The sequence below is a fragment of the Aythya marila genome, assembly GCF_965140915.1.
Source record: "Aythya marila genome assembly, chromosome: 3".
Taxonomy (NCBI): Eukaryota; Metazoa; Chordata; class Aves; order Anseriformes; family Anatidae; genus Aythya; species Aythya marila.
The window spans coordinates 48,619,755-48,634,645 of NC_139044.1; the positions used below are offsets into that span (position 1 = coordinate 48,619,755).

Here is a 14,891-nt window from a genome sequence, read left to right on the forward strand (position 1 = left end):
TCCCACCCCACCCCCCTTTTTCTTTCTGTAAAGTTTTCATCAGGTTTCAAAGTGATGTACCACAACAAAAACAGATGTTCTGCCAGCTTTCTTCCAGGAAAGAGATAAGTCATCACAAAATCACAGCAGGGGAGCAGCTCCACGGGACACATACAATTGCATCCCCACGGGCCCTCTTGCCAGTCTCAGGACCAGATTTGTTTCTTGCTGACCCCAAAGCAAACATGAGTTTTGCAACAGCTCAGGCTGAAGTCATCTGAGGGCCCTGCTTCGCTGGACAACATGCTGCCCTGCCTTAGAGGCCCTCACAGCAAGGCTGAACATTAACTGATGCTAGGGCCAGAAAGCAACCCCAGGGCAACTGCACACTGCCCGTGGGAGTCCAGCAACATTTTGCTCAGCTGATCAGTGGCAGAAGTATTTTGTGGAACACATACAGCATCCTCACTGGCTTCCAGTTTTTCCCAACAGTGCTAGGGATCAGCCAAACAGTGAAGGGGAGCCACAGTACTTCATGCCCCTTCTCCTCTGCAACCACAGGACTGTTAGGGTTGCTCAGTAGTATGGAAAAGAAAAAGCAGAACATGAACAGGAAGGATGGGCAGGGGATACACTACTGCCACCAACAGCAGAGAGGAGCAGGAGGCACAGAAACAGGCAGACCCCATTTCTGGTGCAACTGCAAATCGTGAGAGGTGCTGGACAGGCCCTAGTAGATCTAACTTTGCCGCTAATGCTCCCTGTGGCACAGGAGCACTGGCCAAATCCCAGTTCAGAAGCCCTGCCCTAAGCCTGGGCCCCACTCACTCCAGAGATACAGCTCTGTGCTGGCACAAGCCAACCCTAATAAAATTATTAGGTGGAGCAGGACACTGTCAGGCCCTGAGCTCGCTGACAGCTATATCATTCCCAACTCCACACCCCCAGCTGGGCTCAACAGAATATTATTAATAAAGTTCCATATGCCTGTGTGCACACATTTACAATGACATGGAGATTTAAGAAAACAGCATCATACCAAGAAGTATAGAGCCTGTGGAGATACTAACAAGAAAATGTAGTGGCTACACTTAGTAATGAGAAAGACCCCTAGTTCTTTACAAGTGCAGTAGCCTTTCTTGCATGCACCTTCTTCATGCCCACACCCATTCTTGTAAGCTTCGGGATAGCCAGCAAAATCCACAGTCAGGACAACTGTACACTCACATGGGCGTGCATGAACACCATAACACATACAGGATAGCAAAAAGGTCTGTGCAAAGTGGTTGCTTGTTCTAACAGGATTATATGAGATTTGTAGTCACCTCAGTTCCATGACAGAGGTAATGGTAACATAACTCTTATGCTGTCCCTGTATACAACAAAGTCAGATTTCATGGGGACTTACAGAGTTCTGTTGGGAAACCTCCATCCTCAAATTAAGACCTGCTCTCATGTTTAGGTCCCACTTGAGTGAACATTTTCCAGCCCTAAAACATTAATATTATAGCATACAGAGAGGGAAGCAGCTATGCAGTCATAGGGACAACCTGATCAGAAAACATTGTAAGCAAAGGATAGGCAGACCAAAAAAAAAGAGGGATGGGTGAGCAACCCCAGCACTGGAGGCTTTCAAGCTGCTCTTGGACGGGGTGCCAGATAATCTCATCTAGGCTCCCGTGAAATGTTGGACCTGATGATCTTTCGAGATCCCTTCCAGCCTGTGTTGTTCTGTGATTCTATGAAGAAAAGGAAAGGAGGCAAGACAAAAGGGTATTCATTCCAGTTTGCTTGTCCGTGCCAGCAAAAGTCCGTGCCCTAAAGCAGACTGCCCAGAAGGTTGTACCATCTTCAGTCACGTGCTACTTCTGATGTCTGGACATGGAGATAGATCTTTTTGTCCTTTGGAGCACTTTGCCTGCAAGAACAGCAAGATATAAGCAGCTAACCAGGAATTAATACTTTCAGCAAGCACCTGACTTCAAAATTCCTCTTTTGCCCTACCTCTTCCCCTGAGAAGATAAGCAGTTTGTCCTCAGATGCAGAGAAGAGTGGTAAAAGAGTCCAAAACCAGTCTAGTCTTAGTCTGGGAATTAGCAAGCAAATTCACGAAAGCATAGGAGACAACCAAGTAAGCCCCATGCTTTCCCAAGGAGCTCTAGCTGGGGATTTTGTACAATTTCAAGTGAAAGTGGTCAATAGTCCACCACCATAACTCACCTGTGAAAGTTTTCAACATCTTCAACAGTCTCAGGCAAAACTCTTCCTTTAGTTTCAGGCAGGAGCAACACCAATCCACCCGCAATTAAACCAAGAACAGCTTCAAAGCAAAGATGCACAAAGAGCTTGTTAACATATACTAATTTATATGCATATAAATTAGCATATAACTCACTTTCCACTGCCTGGCACAAAGGACTCTTAAACAGCATTTTATTCCATTCTTTAGAGAGGTACTCATCAAGGCTTGATATGCAAGACAAGCATACCATCTCTGCAGGACCTGGCAGCCAAGCAGACATGGTAATGGACCAAAGTTTGGTTGTGAGTTATGCACTGACCTAGGGCACTGAAAACTGGACAGACAGCTGTAAAAAGGGAAGAACCCTTTTTAGTCTGAGCATAAGCCAGAAAATGTATGCTATTTACGTAATTAGATTTAGAAAATACTTATTAACTCCTGCACAATGTGTTTAATTTTTCTGTTTATTTTTTTTCACTGCTGATTTCATTTACCCACTTTGCACATTTGGTGTTCCTGTTTTGAACCTACTAAGCACCCTCCTAAATATGCTGTCAATTAAAAACTGCATACTGCCATTCAAGACATTTTTCTATAAATAGCACGCTGATCTAAAGATTCAGAGAAGAGTCACAGACCTCGACCTGAAAGTTCAGGTCTGAGAAAATACACCTCACAGAAGAGCAGTAATTTGTCAGATTTGAACCCATCAAAACAAAACCCCATTTAGGCTCATTAAAATGTTAGAACATTTCTCAGCTTTTCACCATCTGTCAAATCTGTATTCACCTCCAGGTTCTTTTAAAATGCAAGGAACAGTAATAAAAGCAAAGGAGATGTTGAATGCACTGACAAGTTCCAGGCTGCTACCAACAGAAGGTTACACCACACACGGATGGGGAAGGTGTTTCTGCTGAAACTGGAGCAAAATGCCTCAGCTGCTTTTCCCTCCCTCTGCAAGCTAGGCCCCACTGCTGCCCCCCAGGAGCAGCTGGCAAGGAGGTAAGGCAGCACTTACTGAAGACCACCAGAGGCAGCTCGTGCCAGATTTCCACCAGCCTGTAGACAATAAACGGGACGACAATTCCACCAACATCACACAAGGCAGAGCAGACCATCACCCCGAGATTCCTGGTTTGACAGCACAGGGATCAGGTTAGCAAGTACTGCAGGTGGAAGAGGACAGACCACGACTGCCTTTGCACAGAGCACATGGCTCTGCAAACCACTAAACATCAAGATACTTTGCAAAGTAGTTTTTAGTATCTAAAGTATCTAGTTTTCTATTGGTGGGCACATCCAAAAATTGTTTAGACCTAAACACCTAAAGAATAAAAAGCATAGCAAATAGGAACAGGAGAATATACCTGCATTTTCACAGAGGTGTGAGCAAATTCCGAAGGTTAAACAAAAGAGAATCAGGCCCAAAGTATCCAAGGAGAGTCTCCAGATACAGTAAAAAGAAAATCATAGCTTCAGTATCTCTTGGGAGACTTAGTACAAGGGGTATCAAATTATGCTTCTGTTTGTTACACACCATTAATAAAATCTTAAAATTTATCTTCCATTACGTTGATTATGGATAGAGAAATAAGATTTTCATATGTTGTGTAACTTCATGTAATGAGTTTCTCTCCAGTGAAAAAAGGATGTGTAAAAATCATCTGTTCAGTACTGACATCTTCCCTGCATGCTATGGTCTATGGTCATGGGCAAGAAGAAAACTTTGAAGGATTAGCATCCAAGCTTTAGTTACCTGCAGTGGATATATCTACATCTGAACTACGCACCCTGCAGCCCACTTACAAGTAAGGAAAATTCCAGTCTTTGGGTCAAGGGCTTGCGTGAATGTACATTCTCCATAGCAGCAGCCACTCTGGACAGATCCCTTTTCATGTTATTTTCATTCAAATGTGATACAAATCTCAGCACAACATGGGCCTTCAGATCCCCCACCCATCCTGGTTGTCCCCACTTTTACCTTTATTTCATCCACATGAGTTTCCACCTGCCTTGAAGCACATTTGTTTCTTCATCAGCTTACCTTTTAAAGCACCTTACTTGTGCTCCCACCTGCTTTGTGATCAGCACTACCTGCATAGTTCTGAGGATTATTTCATTTAGTATAACACAAAATACACATTGGCTTCAACATTTCCTGGCCATACGGCCCACTGGGAGAAGGATGCACCTACCTGATGTATGTTGGATATAGTTCAGTGTTTACAAAACAAACCATTTCAAAAGCCATTGTGATTCCCATTCTCCCAAGGCAAGCAGCAATCAGTTTTAGCCAATATATGTCTGCAGAGAAAATTCATTCATTTAATGTATTTAACTTATCCCAGTGATTTAGGATTCACTTGACACAGCAGTGCTATTTTAGCTGGACCTCTGATCTCATATCACAATGTTTTTAAGGAGCCTTCTTTCACATGTAAATCAGGAAATGGAAAGTCATCACTGCATGAGCTGTACCACAGGGAAGCTTAGAAAGCAGCACAGGGGACCCAGGTGCTTTGAAATTTAGTATTAGCCGTGCTACAAAACTGTCTCATTTCACTTCTGCAGAGTGAGGAGCACTACTAAAAGTGAGGAGGCAGCACGCAGTGATGGATGCATGTGTTTCAGGGCTGGAAGGGGAGGGAGAGGCAGGTGCTGTCCCCAGGAGGCAGTGCTGGGATGGGAAGCCACCACGTGGCTTCACCCAGGTGGACTTACCCGCTGGGATCAGTGCTGTGACAAGGCAGGCAGCCCCAGCCACCAGGTTTGCTGCAGCCCAGGGGTAACGCCGCCCAACACGGTCAATGGTGATGATGATGATGAAGGCAGCTGGGAACTCAACAAGAGCAGAATAGAGGAAATCCAGGTAGATGTTCCCACCAGCTAGACCCATGTGCATGATGAGCCCCTGGTAGAGGACGGAGCTCGTGAACCTAGGCAGAGGAGAGTGTCCCAGCTTTGTTAGTCAGTCAGAAAGACTACAGTCTATGTCCTGCTGGAGCATTCACGACCAGAGCTTCAAAAACAACTCACCAACATTATCTTCTTACCAGTTGTACATTAAAATTAATGTGTTTTTTCTCATCTGTGGTGTCCTGACAAGGTCAATTAGTGAAGGACTCTGCTTTCCGCCCTCATCATCATCTTCAAATTTAATATCCTGCGGAAGAGCCAGCACAGTGTTCATAGGAGTTGAATGCTCCCTGCTCTCCTAGGAAAGTGCCTGGGACATGTCCTGACACTACAACTATTCACAGCATGCAACAGTCCCAGAAGGGTGTGCTGGTCACCTCTTCCCATGCAGCAGGCCGTGTCTGGGCAGGGTTCCCTCAAACTTCCCCAAAGGTTCTCTATGGGTCCATGCCTTCAAATGTTTCCCATCATACATGTATTTCCACAGGAAAACTCAGTTTGCTGCTTAAACAGTGTTAAGACAGTTGTGCCATCCCACCTCCACCATTAGTGTGAGAGAGCTTACCACCTCCCTGACCGCAGGGCCAGGTTTTCCAATATTCAAAGTACAATGAACTTCTACTGGAAGGAACAGATGGAAGGGACCATCATGGTTCTTGCTTACATGCATAAGCAGTCCCTGAACTTACCTCAAAATGGGAAGGCATCTTTTTCCGATTTTTTTTAGCTATATCGCTGATAATTTTCTTAGCTTCGTCATTTTTTCCTTGAGATATCATCCACCTGGGAGACTCTGGGAGGAACCTACAATGTGAGTGAGTGGATGCTATTACACCAAAACATAAAGCACCCACAGCATTCCCACAAATGGAGACTGTAGGGAGAATATTTTGGTTGATTAGAAAGAGTTGGTTTCCTCCCAGCCAGGAAAAACAGTATATCCCCCTGTTGAAATACACGTAGGAAGAGGAGCAGTTGTTGCAGTGTCTTTGATCAGAGATGTGGTTACTAAAGAGAAATTGCAGCAGGGCTTTGAGTGAGAGTATTGCCAAAATTTTATTCAGCCTTCTGACAGAAAACTGGCACCTTCTAAAGAGCCATTGTCCAGCTGGGCCATCACAGGATAAGAAAAAATGAACAAGCTAAAACTGGTCTACCAATTCACACACGCCAAAAAAAAAAAAAAAAAAAAAAGAAAGGAATAGAAAAACAAGTCTTTTACTACTAAGCCTAATAACTCAACCCAGACAACCTATAACCAAAATTCTCAAAAACTGAAAAATATTACTCAAAAAGTTAGGAGATATACAAAATAAAGATGGACCCATGCTCCTTCCTTCAGTTGGACCACAAAAGCTGTTTTTTCTCATAAAAAAAAAAAGTAAATAACATGTTACAAATATGTACCTCTTTCAGTATAGGATCTTTATTACCACATTTTCAGTATAGGATCTACTTAATTGCCAAGGCATTTCTTTTCCTTTATGAAAAGGTTATCATACCAGACCATTCTCCTCCAGTGCATTTCACATTGGTGTTTAAAAAGAAACATTGGTGTGTAAAAAGACACAGAAACCAGGTGCAGCACACAGGTAAGATGCAGTGAAGCGCCAGCTGCTGAGGGATCCTATTCCCCACCCCTTGTTGCTGTGTGCCTCCTCTTTGCATTAGGAGACACACATCCAAAAAGCAGTGCCAAATCTCCCTCGATCTCAAATCCTGGGAGCTGAGAGAAACTGTTTTTTGAGTCACGGGCAGAGGTGCAAGGAAAGCAGGCTTACCAGTGGAAGAGCAGGAAGAAGCAGCTGGGCAGGGTGACCGTGAGCTGCAGCCACCGCCAGTGAGGGATGGCATAAGCAATGGCATCGAACACCAGGAGCCCAACGGAGAAGGCTGTCTGGTAGAGAATCCCCACCGTCCTCCTGTACTGTGGCCCGACGACTTCGGTCACTGAAAACAGACAGGGACTGACAGCTCCACCACCACGCAGAGCACGAGTTGCTTGCTCAGCAGCATCCACAGGAAACAAAAGCTTCCCCAGCACCTTGAAGACACCCTGAAGAAGTCCTCCTGGTAATCCTGGGCTTCCTGGCATGAAACCTCGGGACTAAAGTACCCCAGTGCTTGCTGAGGAAGGTGTGCTTTCCTGCCAGACTACCAGAAAACCCTGTTCCTGCTCTCACACTGACCTGAGGCATCCAAGCATTGTCCTCTGGCATGGAAATCCCTGAATAATTCATACAGCCCTCAAAATGCACTGAGGAATTTTGTTGCAAAACCCGGGGCTAATATACATAATGCCTCATAATGCCAATAATACCCAATAATGAAGCAGACTTCATTATTTTGTTTCCCAAGTGCACCTTTTCAGCCTCCAAGCACATGAATGTCTGTGCACAGGATGGCATAGAGCTTCATCCATTTGCACTTTGCAACCACACATCACCAGGTAGGTTGAGTCTTGCTAATGCAAAGCTAAGAGTAATTATTCCAGCAGAAAGGCATAAACATACTCATTTTTGCATCCAGTCACATCATTTCAAGAAAGCAAACAAATTAGAGAAAGAACAAAGCAGTTATTCAGCAACTCAAGGAAGCCCTTGGTTTGGGGATGATGGATTAGCTAATTCTGCTTGGCCAAATGATGAGCAGAGAACGATTCCTCAGGCTCTGTAAAACTGAGCCATAAGCAGCTGCAGGGTAGACAAATATCAAATATCCCAGGAGAGCATGACAAGGAGGCTGTTCTGCTCTTGTACCCTTCTCTGGGCACTCAGAATCAGCCATCTTTACAGAGAGGAGACAAGTTTAGATGGGCTTTGGGGTTGATTCTACCATGCCTTCTCTCATGAGAGAATTTCAAGGAGAAACAGAAGCAGCAAGATATAATTGAGGGGGGAAATATCAAGATGGGGCACGTAGTCATCCTGAGAGGGATTTTACACTCTAAAATGGCATGAAGTTCCCCAGAGGTGATGAAGGTTTTATTTGTGCCAGGAAAGTATTTAAGACGCCAGGTGAGTATCTAGAACACCCTCGGGAAGAAACAACCACATCTTGGCAGAGGATGGTCCAGACCGTGGGCTAGATGTTATTATTTCAAACATCCAGGTAACTGCATCAGCACAACACCTCTGCTAAAAAGAATTCACAGATGTTTTGGGTGTTGACATTTATGCTTTAGCTACAGTTAACCGAATCACTTGGAGATAGCCAGTATAGTCACTAGCCATAATAATCTAGATAAATCTCAACTGGCCAGCTTTTACAATGTTTAATCTGCTGCTTCAGTGATTGCTTGGTGTGGTTTTACGTCTTTTTGTTTGTTTCAGAGTTTTATTTTGACATGAGCCTGAACTCCACAACAGAGAAGCTCCAGGCAGCTCCACCATCATTGGGTGACATTGGTAGTAGGGCAATGGTTGGACCAGATGATCCTGAAGGTCTCTTCCAACCCTAATGATTCTGTGATTCTATGCTGTGAGGAACACCAGCGCAGCTTGGCTCTGACCATTGCTTTGAAATCCCCTGGTTTGGCTTCACTCAACCAAGTGCATAGATATCCAAACAGCTCATCTTTTCCTCAGCAAGTACATGCTGTTCTCCAGTTATTTTTAGGCTGTAAAGCCTGTTTGCCCTTTAATGTTCTTTGTGTCATAACAACGCCTCCAGACTTCCCTACCCTCCTGCCTACTTCTTCAATGTCCTCTTCTGTCCTTACCCCGTCTGAGACTGGGCTGCAGAGGGTTGGCTGCTGTCAGACCTGGGGCCAACTTCTTCCTCAGCCAGCACTCGCAGGAAGCAGGGTCTGATCTGCAACAGGGAGCTGACCCACAGGGAAAAGCCTACCTGGAGGTGACAGCCTTAATGTACCACCACTCGCTTAATCTTGGAATGCTACTGTCATATGGGAGAAGTAACACTGCTCTAAAGAATACCAAGAAGACAGAGGGGAAACACACCCATGATGCCTGCTTGCATATATGATTTCAAAAAGCCACAAGAGGCATTTTTAAAAGGCTTTTTTTTTTTCTTAATCTTTTGCAGCCCATCTATCTCAAGGAGAAGGTCCGAACTCACCTAGGATGTATCCCGCAGTCCAGCAGCCCTTGCTGACCAGCCCTTGCAGGAAGCGGAAAATCACTATCCACAGGTAGGAGGGCACAAAGACCAGGAGGATGCCGCAGACCACGTTTGCAAGAATTGTAGTTAAGAGGCAAAATTTACGGCCAAACCTGGATTGGAAGATAGTACGTGTACAACAAAACACTAGTCATGAGAACAGACATAAGATACAAGCTTTGTGCATTTTTGAAATAAAAAAAAGATCAAACACTTTGCTATACAAGGGCTAGGCACATACCAACTTTTATTTTTAGGCCATTACTCACTTATTTGCTTTTTGAATCCCTGAAAAATTACTGTGCCAATTGTTCTGCAATTACACAAAAGCTTTCAGGCTTCTCAGAGGAAGAAAAATTTCCCAAATGAGAGCAGCAATAGTCCCATATTCACAGATGTTTGGATTGTGGGTGTTTTCTCTGAATTTCAGAGCAATCCATTTATTGGTCTGTTATATGTAATAGAGTGAAAAATATGCACAGATTTATGATTCTGGTTTGTCTGTATACACCAGGGTAGCAGATTTATGTACCAATAACTTGATCCCAAAAATTGAGTGTACAGACCTTGCTGTGAGTGGGCTGCATTTCACAGCTGGAGACACACACATCCTCCTCTACTAAGAGTCTCCAGGCAGGAGGGGAACAAGGGAGAAAAAAGGACCTTCAAATATTAGCGTTTGCTTCTTAACCCCAGCTGCCTGGGCAAGGACAATTCAATGACATCTCTGCTGGTTCTGAAGGGGCTGTTAAAGATGCCAGAACCCAGGGATTTCCAAAGCAGCTGTACCCATCTGGCGATCTCTGTGTCTACTATATCAAAGTCTCTCAAATGGAAACATGATGTTTCCAAGCTGTAGCCACACTGAGCATGACAGATGAAGGGATAGCTCCAAATCAGCATCTCCTGGCTTCTGTTAACATGCCCAGGACTCCCATGTGGCACAGCAGGGAGGTCTGGGGGCACCATCCTAGAAGAGCTTGCAAACTCTGCAGGACTCACAGAGCAGGAGAGATTTGTGCAAGCTACCCGGGATGATTTGTTCACCTAAGACAGAGTACTCGCTTCTGATAACGTGACTGAACACAGTGGTTGACCTTCCTTTGAAGAGAGAACAACAGGTGATACCAGTTGCACAACCTTTTTCTGCCTTTACCTAAGGTTAGCTGCTGAACCCTGATAAGGGAGGCCAGAGGGTTTTGCTGCTGTCCCACACATACCTGTCTGCTATGTAGCCAATGTTTACGGAGCCAATAAAGAAGCCAGCATTCACAGATGATTGAAAGAGGTCTAACTTCCAGGAGTCCTCGCACACCAGGTTAAACTGAAAGAACGACCACAGTTAGAAGCCAGACAGTGAAACCAGGTTGCTCACATTCACAAGCCTCGTTTGCTTCATTTAAAGATTTAAACTTGTTTCTGGATTGATGCTGATTTCATCAGCACCCAGGAACCCTACTGACTTAAGTTTCAACACTGAAAACAAGATCAAGCCCTTGGGCAATTCCCTGGTATTTACCTAGTCGCGGTTCATCTCTCAATACTGAAAAGAATGTAACCCAGTTATTGCCAAGTTGATCAAATATCAAGCTAATCAAATCAGCATGGACTTGTTGATCACCCTGGGCATTTTAAACAGATTTTTAGGGGCTGATGGTTAACACATACAAGCAGTTCCAGTTGCCTCATAACCTTGTATGCCATAGCAGCCCCTGGGTGAGGACTAAGGTAAAGGCTTCACAAAGAAGTATTGCAGGTGCTTGCAGAAGCCTGCCTTGGCCCACTTCCCATGGAGCCCCGGCAGCACTGCTCCAGAGGAACTCGGGATGAGGTACACCACATCTGTCCCCAAGGCCATGGCATTCTTGTTATGCTCTGGCCTTTTGCTCACCTAAACCCCCCTACAGCCTAACATGTCTGGAGATCAGGCACTCTGCATCCATGGTCAAGCTTTACCACGTGGTTAACCTGAAAATATTTGCCATCTAACCTTCCCAGCCTACTAGTAGCTGGGTTTATTTAACCAATGCATTTTCAACCAATATATACTTCTTCCTGATACTCTGCGAGGGTGCCTGTGAGGATATTCTTCCATGGGGGGGTAATTTTATTTTTTTATTTTTTTTTTTCCTTTGAGCAAAGTAACATGCTTTGCTCTGTGATATCTTCTTCCTTGCTTAGCTGCCAGGCAAGGGATAACACAGCCTGATAGCCTTAATGGAAGCTCTCAGACAGAAACAAGATACATTGCCAAAATGAACCCTGAGGCACACGACATCTGCCAGCTATCCTGTGAAGGAAGTGACCCAAGGCCTAGCCCTGCACCACCTTCAGAAGAAAAAGGAAGACAACTTTCACTGAGCACGACTGTACAAATCCAGTCAGGCTGTAAGTTCTTTGATGTTGGATAGTCTCAAAACATGACAGGCCATCTGGAGCAGAGGCTTTGCTCAAGCCTTTTGCTGTGAAGATGTTGAGGTGCTGCCTTGAAGGGTGACCAGGACTTTCCACAACAAAATCCATCTGGAAAGATTTGGTTACTTATCTTCTCACCTTAATGTCCTGCAATCCATACATTGTGGAAAGAAATATCCTTACATTACACCCTCTGTTACGGACTACAAATAGGGAATTTACTACAACAAAAATTACCTGCTCTTACATTTGTTAAGAAGTAACAACAAATTTAAGAGATAACAGAAGTCATTTTCTTTCCCTAAGATGAAATCAAATTCACCATCCCAGATTTTTATTTTCATTTTTTTAAAAGGCTAAAGTCCCTAAAAACCTAAAACACTCTAAATAGCTTAAATACCATTTTCACATCTGTTCTGAGAACACAAAACAGCCATTGGTTTTTCTGCGGTTTGTTCCAGAATTAAACTGTTTACTTGCGGGAGGCAGTTACTTTTCCCCACCCATAGTCAGTCATTTAATCATATTTGAAACAAACTAAGATTTGTTTGTTTTAAACAAAAGAAGTCAAAACCTTCAAATCTGGGCGGATATCGCAGAAAGCATGTGTGGTTTCTGGAAGGCACCGTCCCAGACGGACGGTTTTGTTTGGAGTGTTACAGGTTCTTGATTTCTAAAACAGTGTTTACACACTTCCACCAATAGGACTTCTCATGCAATGGGAGTTTCAATCCAGACTGGACTTTATCTACCTAGGGATTTATTTGCTCCACAGCTGGAGATATAAACCTCCTGAGCAGACCAAGGCAACACTTTGCAGCAAGGACAGAGCGAAGACTATTTGCAAAGCATTCAGAGTAAGTTCAGAGATGGAGACGATCCCCTCTTACAGGTAATTGCACTTTGATACAACATCGGCTACATCAACCATCTCCCACACCATAACATCTGTAATAGCACAAGGTAAGATGGACATAGGTTTTTACCTCAGTGACGAGCGAGGTCCCCGGGTAGTCGTAGAGCCACCCATCCTGGCAGGGGCTGAGGGGGACAGAGCTCCGGTTGCCCGCGAGGCTGCCCAGGGGGTCGGTGCAGCTGAGGCCCGTCGCGTTCCAGTCCACATCATACCTCCTGCAGCGGCTGCCGAAAGCGGTCCCGTGGCCGCCCCACTCAGGCACGGTGTGGTTCAGCTGCTCCGCCAGGCTCCAGCCGCAGCGCTGGCTCAGCTCTGCCACGCCGGGGCTGAAGCAGCGGTGCTCGGGGGTGAACCCGAAGAAGACGACACCCACGTAGATGGGAGTGAAGGTGGCGGAGAGCAAACACAGGACGAAAAAGGTTTGCTTTTGGAACCTGTTAAATTCACCCACCTGCTCCAAAATATCATCAAATGTTGGCATTTTGGCATCAAAACCACCTCAAAACTTCATCTGTCCTCTCTGCAACACTGATATACTTAGTTGGCAGCGAAGCTATTTAAGTAACGAAAACATTTGACCAAAAGTCAAGACTAACTCCATAAATTATTAAACGACATGTTGCAAGCTTTATTTTTGAAGGTTTCATTTGAAATCAGACCTTAATTCACCCAGGCAGAACTTGCATTTAACTCCTCATCAGAGCATGTTTTTCCCCGCCCCGAACAGCTAAATAAATACAGTACTCCAGCTGTTACATTGTGTGTATTTGCTGTGTTTTCTTTTACTTTTAAAATTAACCACTAATAGTTGTTTCAGTCTTCATTGAAGACTAATACCGCAAAAAACAAGCTTAGGCAACTTTTCTGACAGAGGGGTAGAAAGAGAACCAGCTCCTCTCTGGCCCAGCAGGCCCACAGCAGCCACCCACCGACCCCCGGCACAATTACAGCCCAGCCAGCTGTGAGGAGGGCTCTGTGGCCCCGCACTCCCTGCTCACAGCTCTACCTTCTCTTGCCAGGCAGAAGCACTGAAGCAAGGAACAAGACCTCCGTTCCTGCAGTGACCTGCAGCAGCGCTACCCCACGCCCAGCACCCCGCGGCCACCACTAGCCCATGGTGGACTTTCACCTCCCTGGCTGCAGTGCTTCAGCGTGGAGCCAGAGCTGGGACAAGCGTGCAGCACCCAGCATGCTCATAGCAGGAGGTAGTCATGCTCACAGGGGCAGTCAGTGAGGCCAAGGAAACAGAAATCAAAGCCTGCCTGGAAAATGGGTGTAGTTGAAAACTGTTAGACCATTCCTTAAAAAAAACACACCCTAGAATACCTCACACTGCTTCTTTCCTAGCAGCTGTTTGAACAGTTGGTAGTGATGTACACTTGTTCCACATACAAAAACAGATCCCAACTGGTATTTTTCCCTTCTTCTGATCTCTCTCATGCTTCCCAGTGCAGGCAGGAGTCATGCAGCACTTGTCTTGTAAGCAGAGACACAGCAATAAAGAGCACTGCACCAGCAGGGGAGATGCTCCCCTTAGGGAGTCATGCTGTTGACCAGCAGAGTTCAGCCTCTAACCCACAGCCATTACTGCCCTAGACTTGTATGTTATGAAAATGGCAGGACCAGAGGAGTACACTTCCCTCTTTATGTATGAAAAGCATATTTTGCAGGAAAAATAGTTCAAGGGAGTTAGTCATGCGTACAGCAATGAACATGAGATTTAGTCTACTTACAACTGCTTAGATAAGAAGTGGGCAACAGCCCCAAGGCTCACCAGTTGTTGCTGTCAGCTTCGTATTAGAAAATGTCATCAATACACTACCTGGGATGCTTATCCAGCAGTACCTGTTCTACATAGGTTTTATTATGCACAGTAAACATGAAGCAACCATTTGGTTGTCATATACCAAGGCATTTCATGCAGCAGTTTGCAGACCGAACAACTGTAAAATGCAAGCCTTAAAGACTTGGGGAAGGGAAGCAATAATAGTCAATATCCATTCAGGGAACTCCTCCGGTGATAATTGGCAGTATTAAAAAATACACTTTGGCAAGCCTTATTTCCCCAGAGTATAATAATGCCAACTATGAAAAAGGCTGCATTTGTTTTAACAATGATGAGATGCAGCTTTAGCCAAACTGTTTTTAGACTTCACTGGGTGAAATGCAAGAGGAAAAATTATGAGTCTGAGAAAAACTGTACTGGGGAGTACCTATATATTTTTTTTGATCTTTATGATCAAACATTGAGTGATGTGATTATTAGCTATGACAGCAGAAAAGGATATCCCCAAGCTGATG

General features: G+C 44.8%; 2 protein-coding genes across 2 annotated transcripts in view; one reads left to right on the top strand and one right to left on the bottom strand.

Moving 5' to 3' along the window:
- LOC309876800 (solute carrier family 22 member 2-like) overlaps positions 1–3,054 on the top strand; it is a 29,620-nt gene extending 26,566 nt beyond the window's left edge. Inside the window, exons 11-12 of the mRNA XM_082757524.1 lie at positions 2,429–2,502; positions 3,017–3,054. Of these exons, the coding sequence (XP_082613650.1) occupies positions 2,429–2,502; positions 3,017–3,043 (101 nt within the window). The 3' untranslated portion in view covers positions 3,044–3,054. The remainder of the gene's footprint in view (positions 1–2,428; positions 2,503–3,016) is intronic.
- On the bottom strand, positions 37–14,805 carry LOC309876801 (solute carrier family 22 member 2-like). The gene is made up of 11 exons (XM_082757527.1): positions 12,661–14,805; positions 10,480–10,583; positions 9,218–9,372; positions 6,919–7,087; positions 5,827–5,941; positions 5,275–5,384; positions 4,943–5,157; positions 4,417–4,525; positions 3,240–3,352; positions 2,200–2,299; positions 37–1,897 (listed from the first exon to the last, which is right to left on the bottom strand). Exons 1-11 carry the CDS (start codon positions 13,069–13,071, stop codon positions 1,831–1,833), a joined length of 1,668 nt encoding a protein of 555 aa, XP_082613653.1. The 5' UTR covers positions 13,072–14,805; the 3' UTR covers positions 37–1,830.
- Between the last annotated feature and the right edge of the window lie 86 nt (positions 14,806–14,891).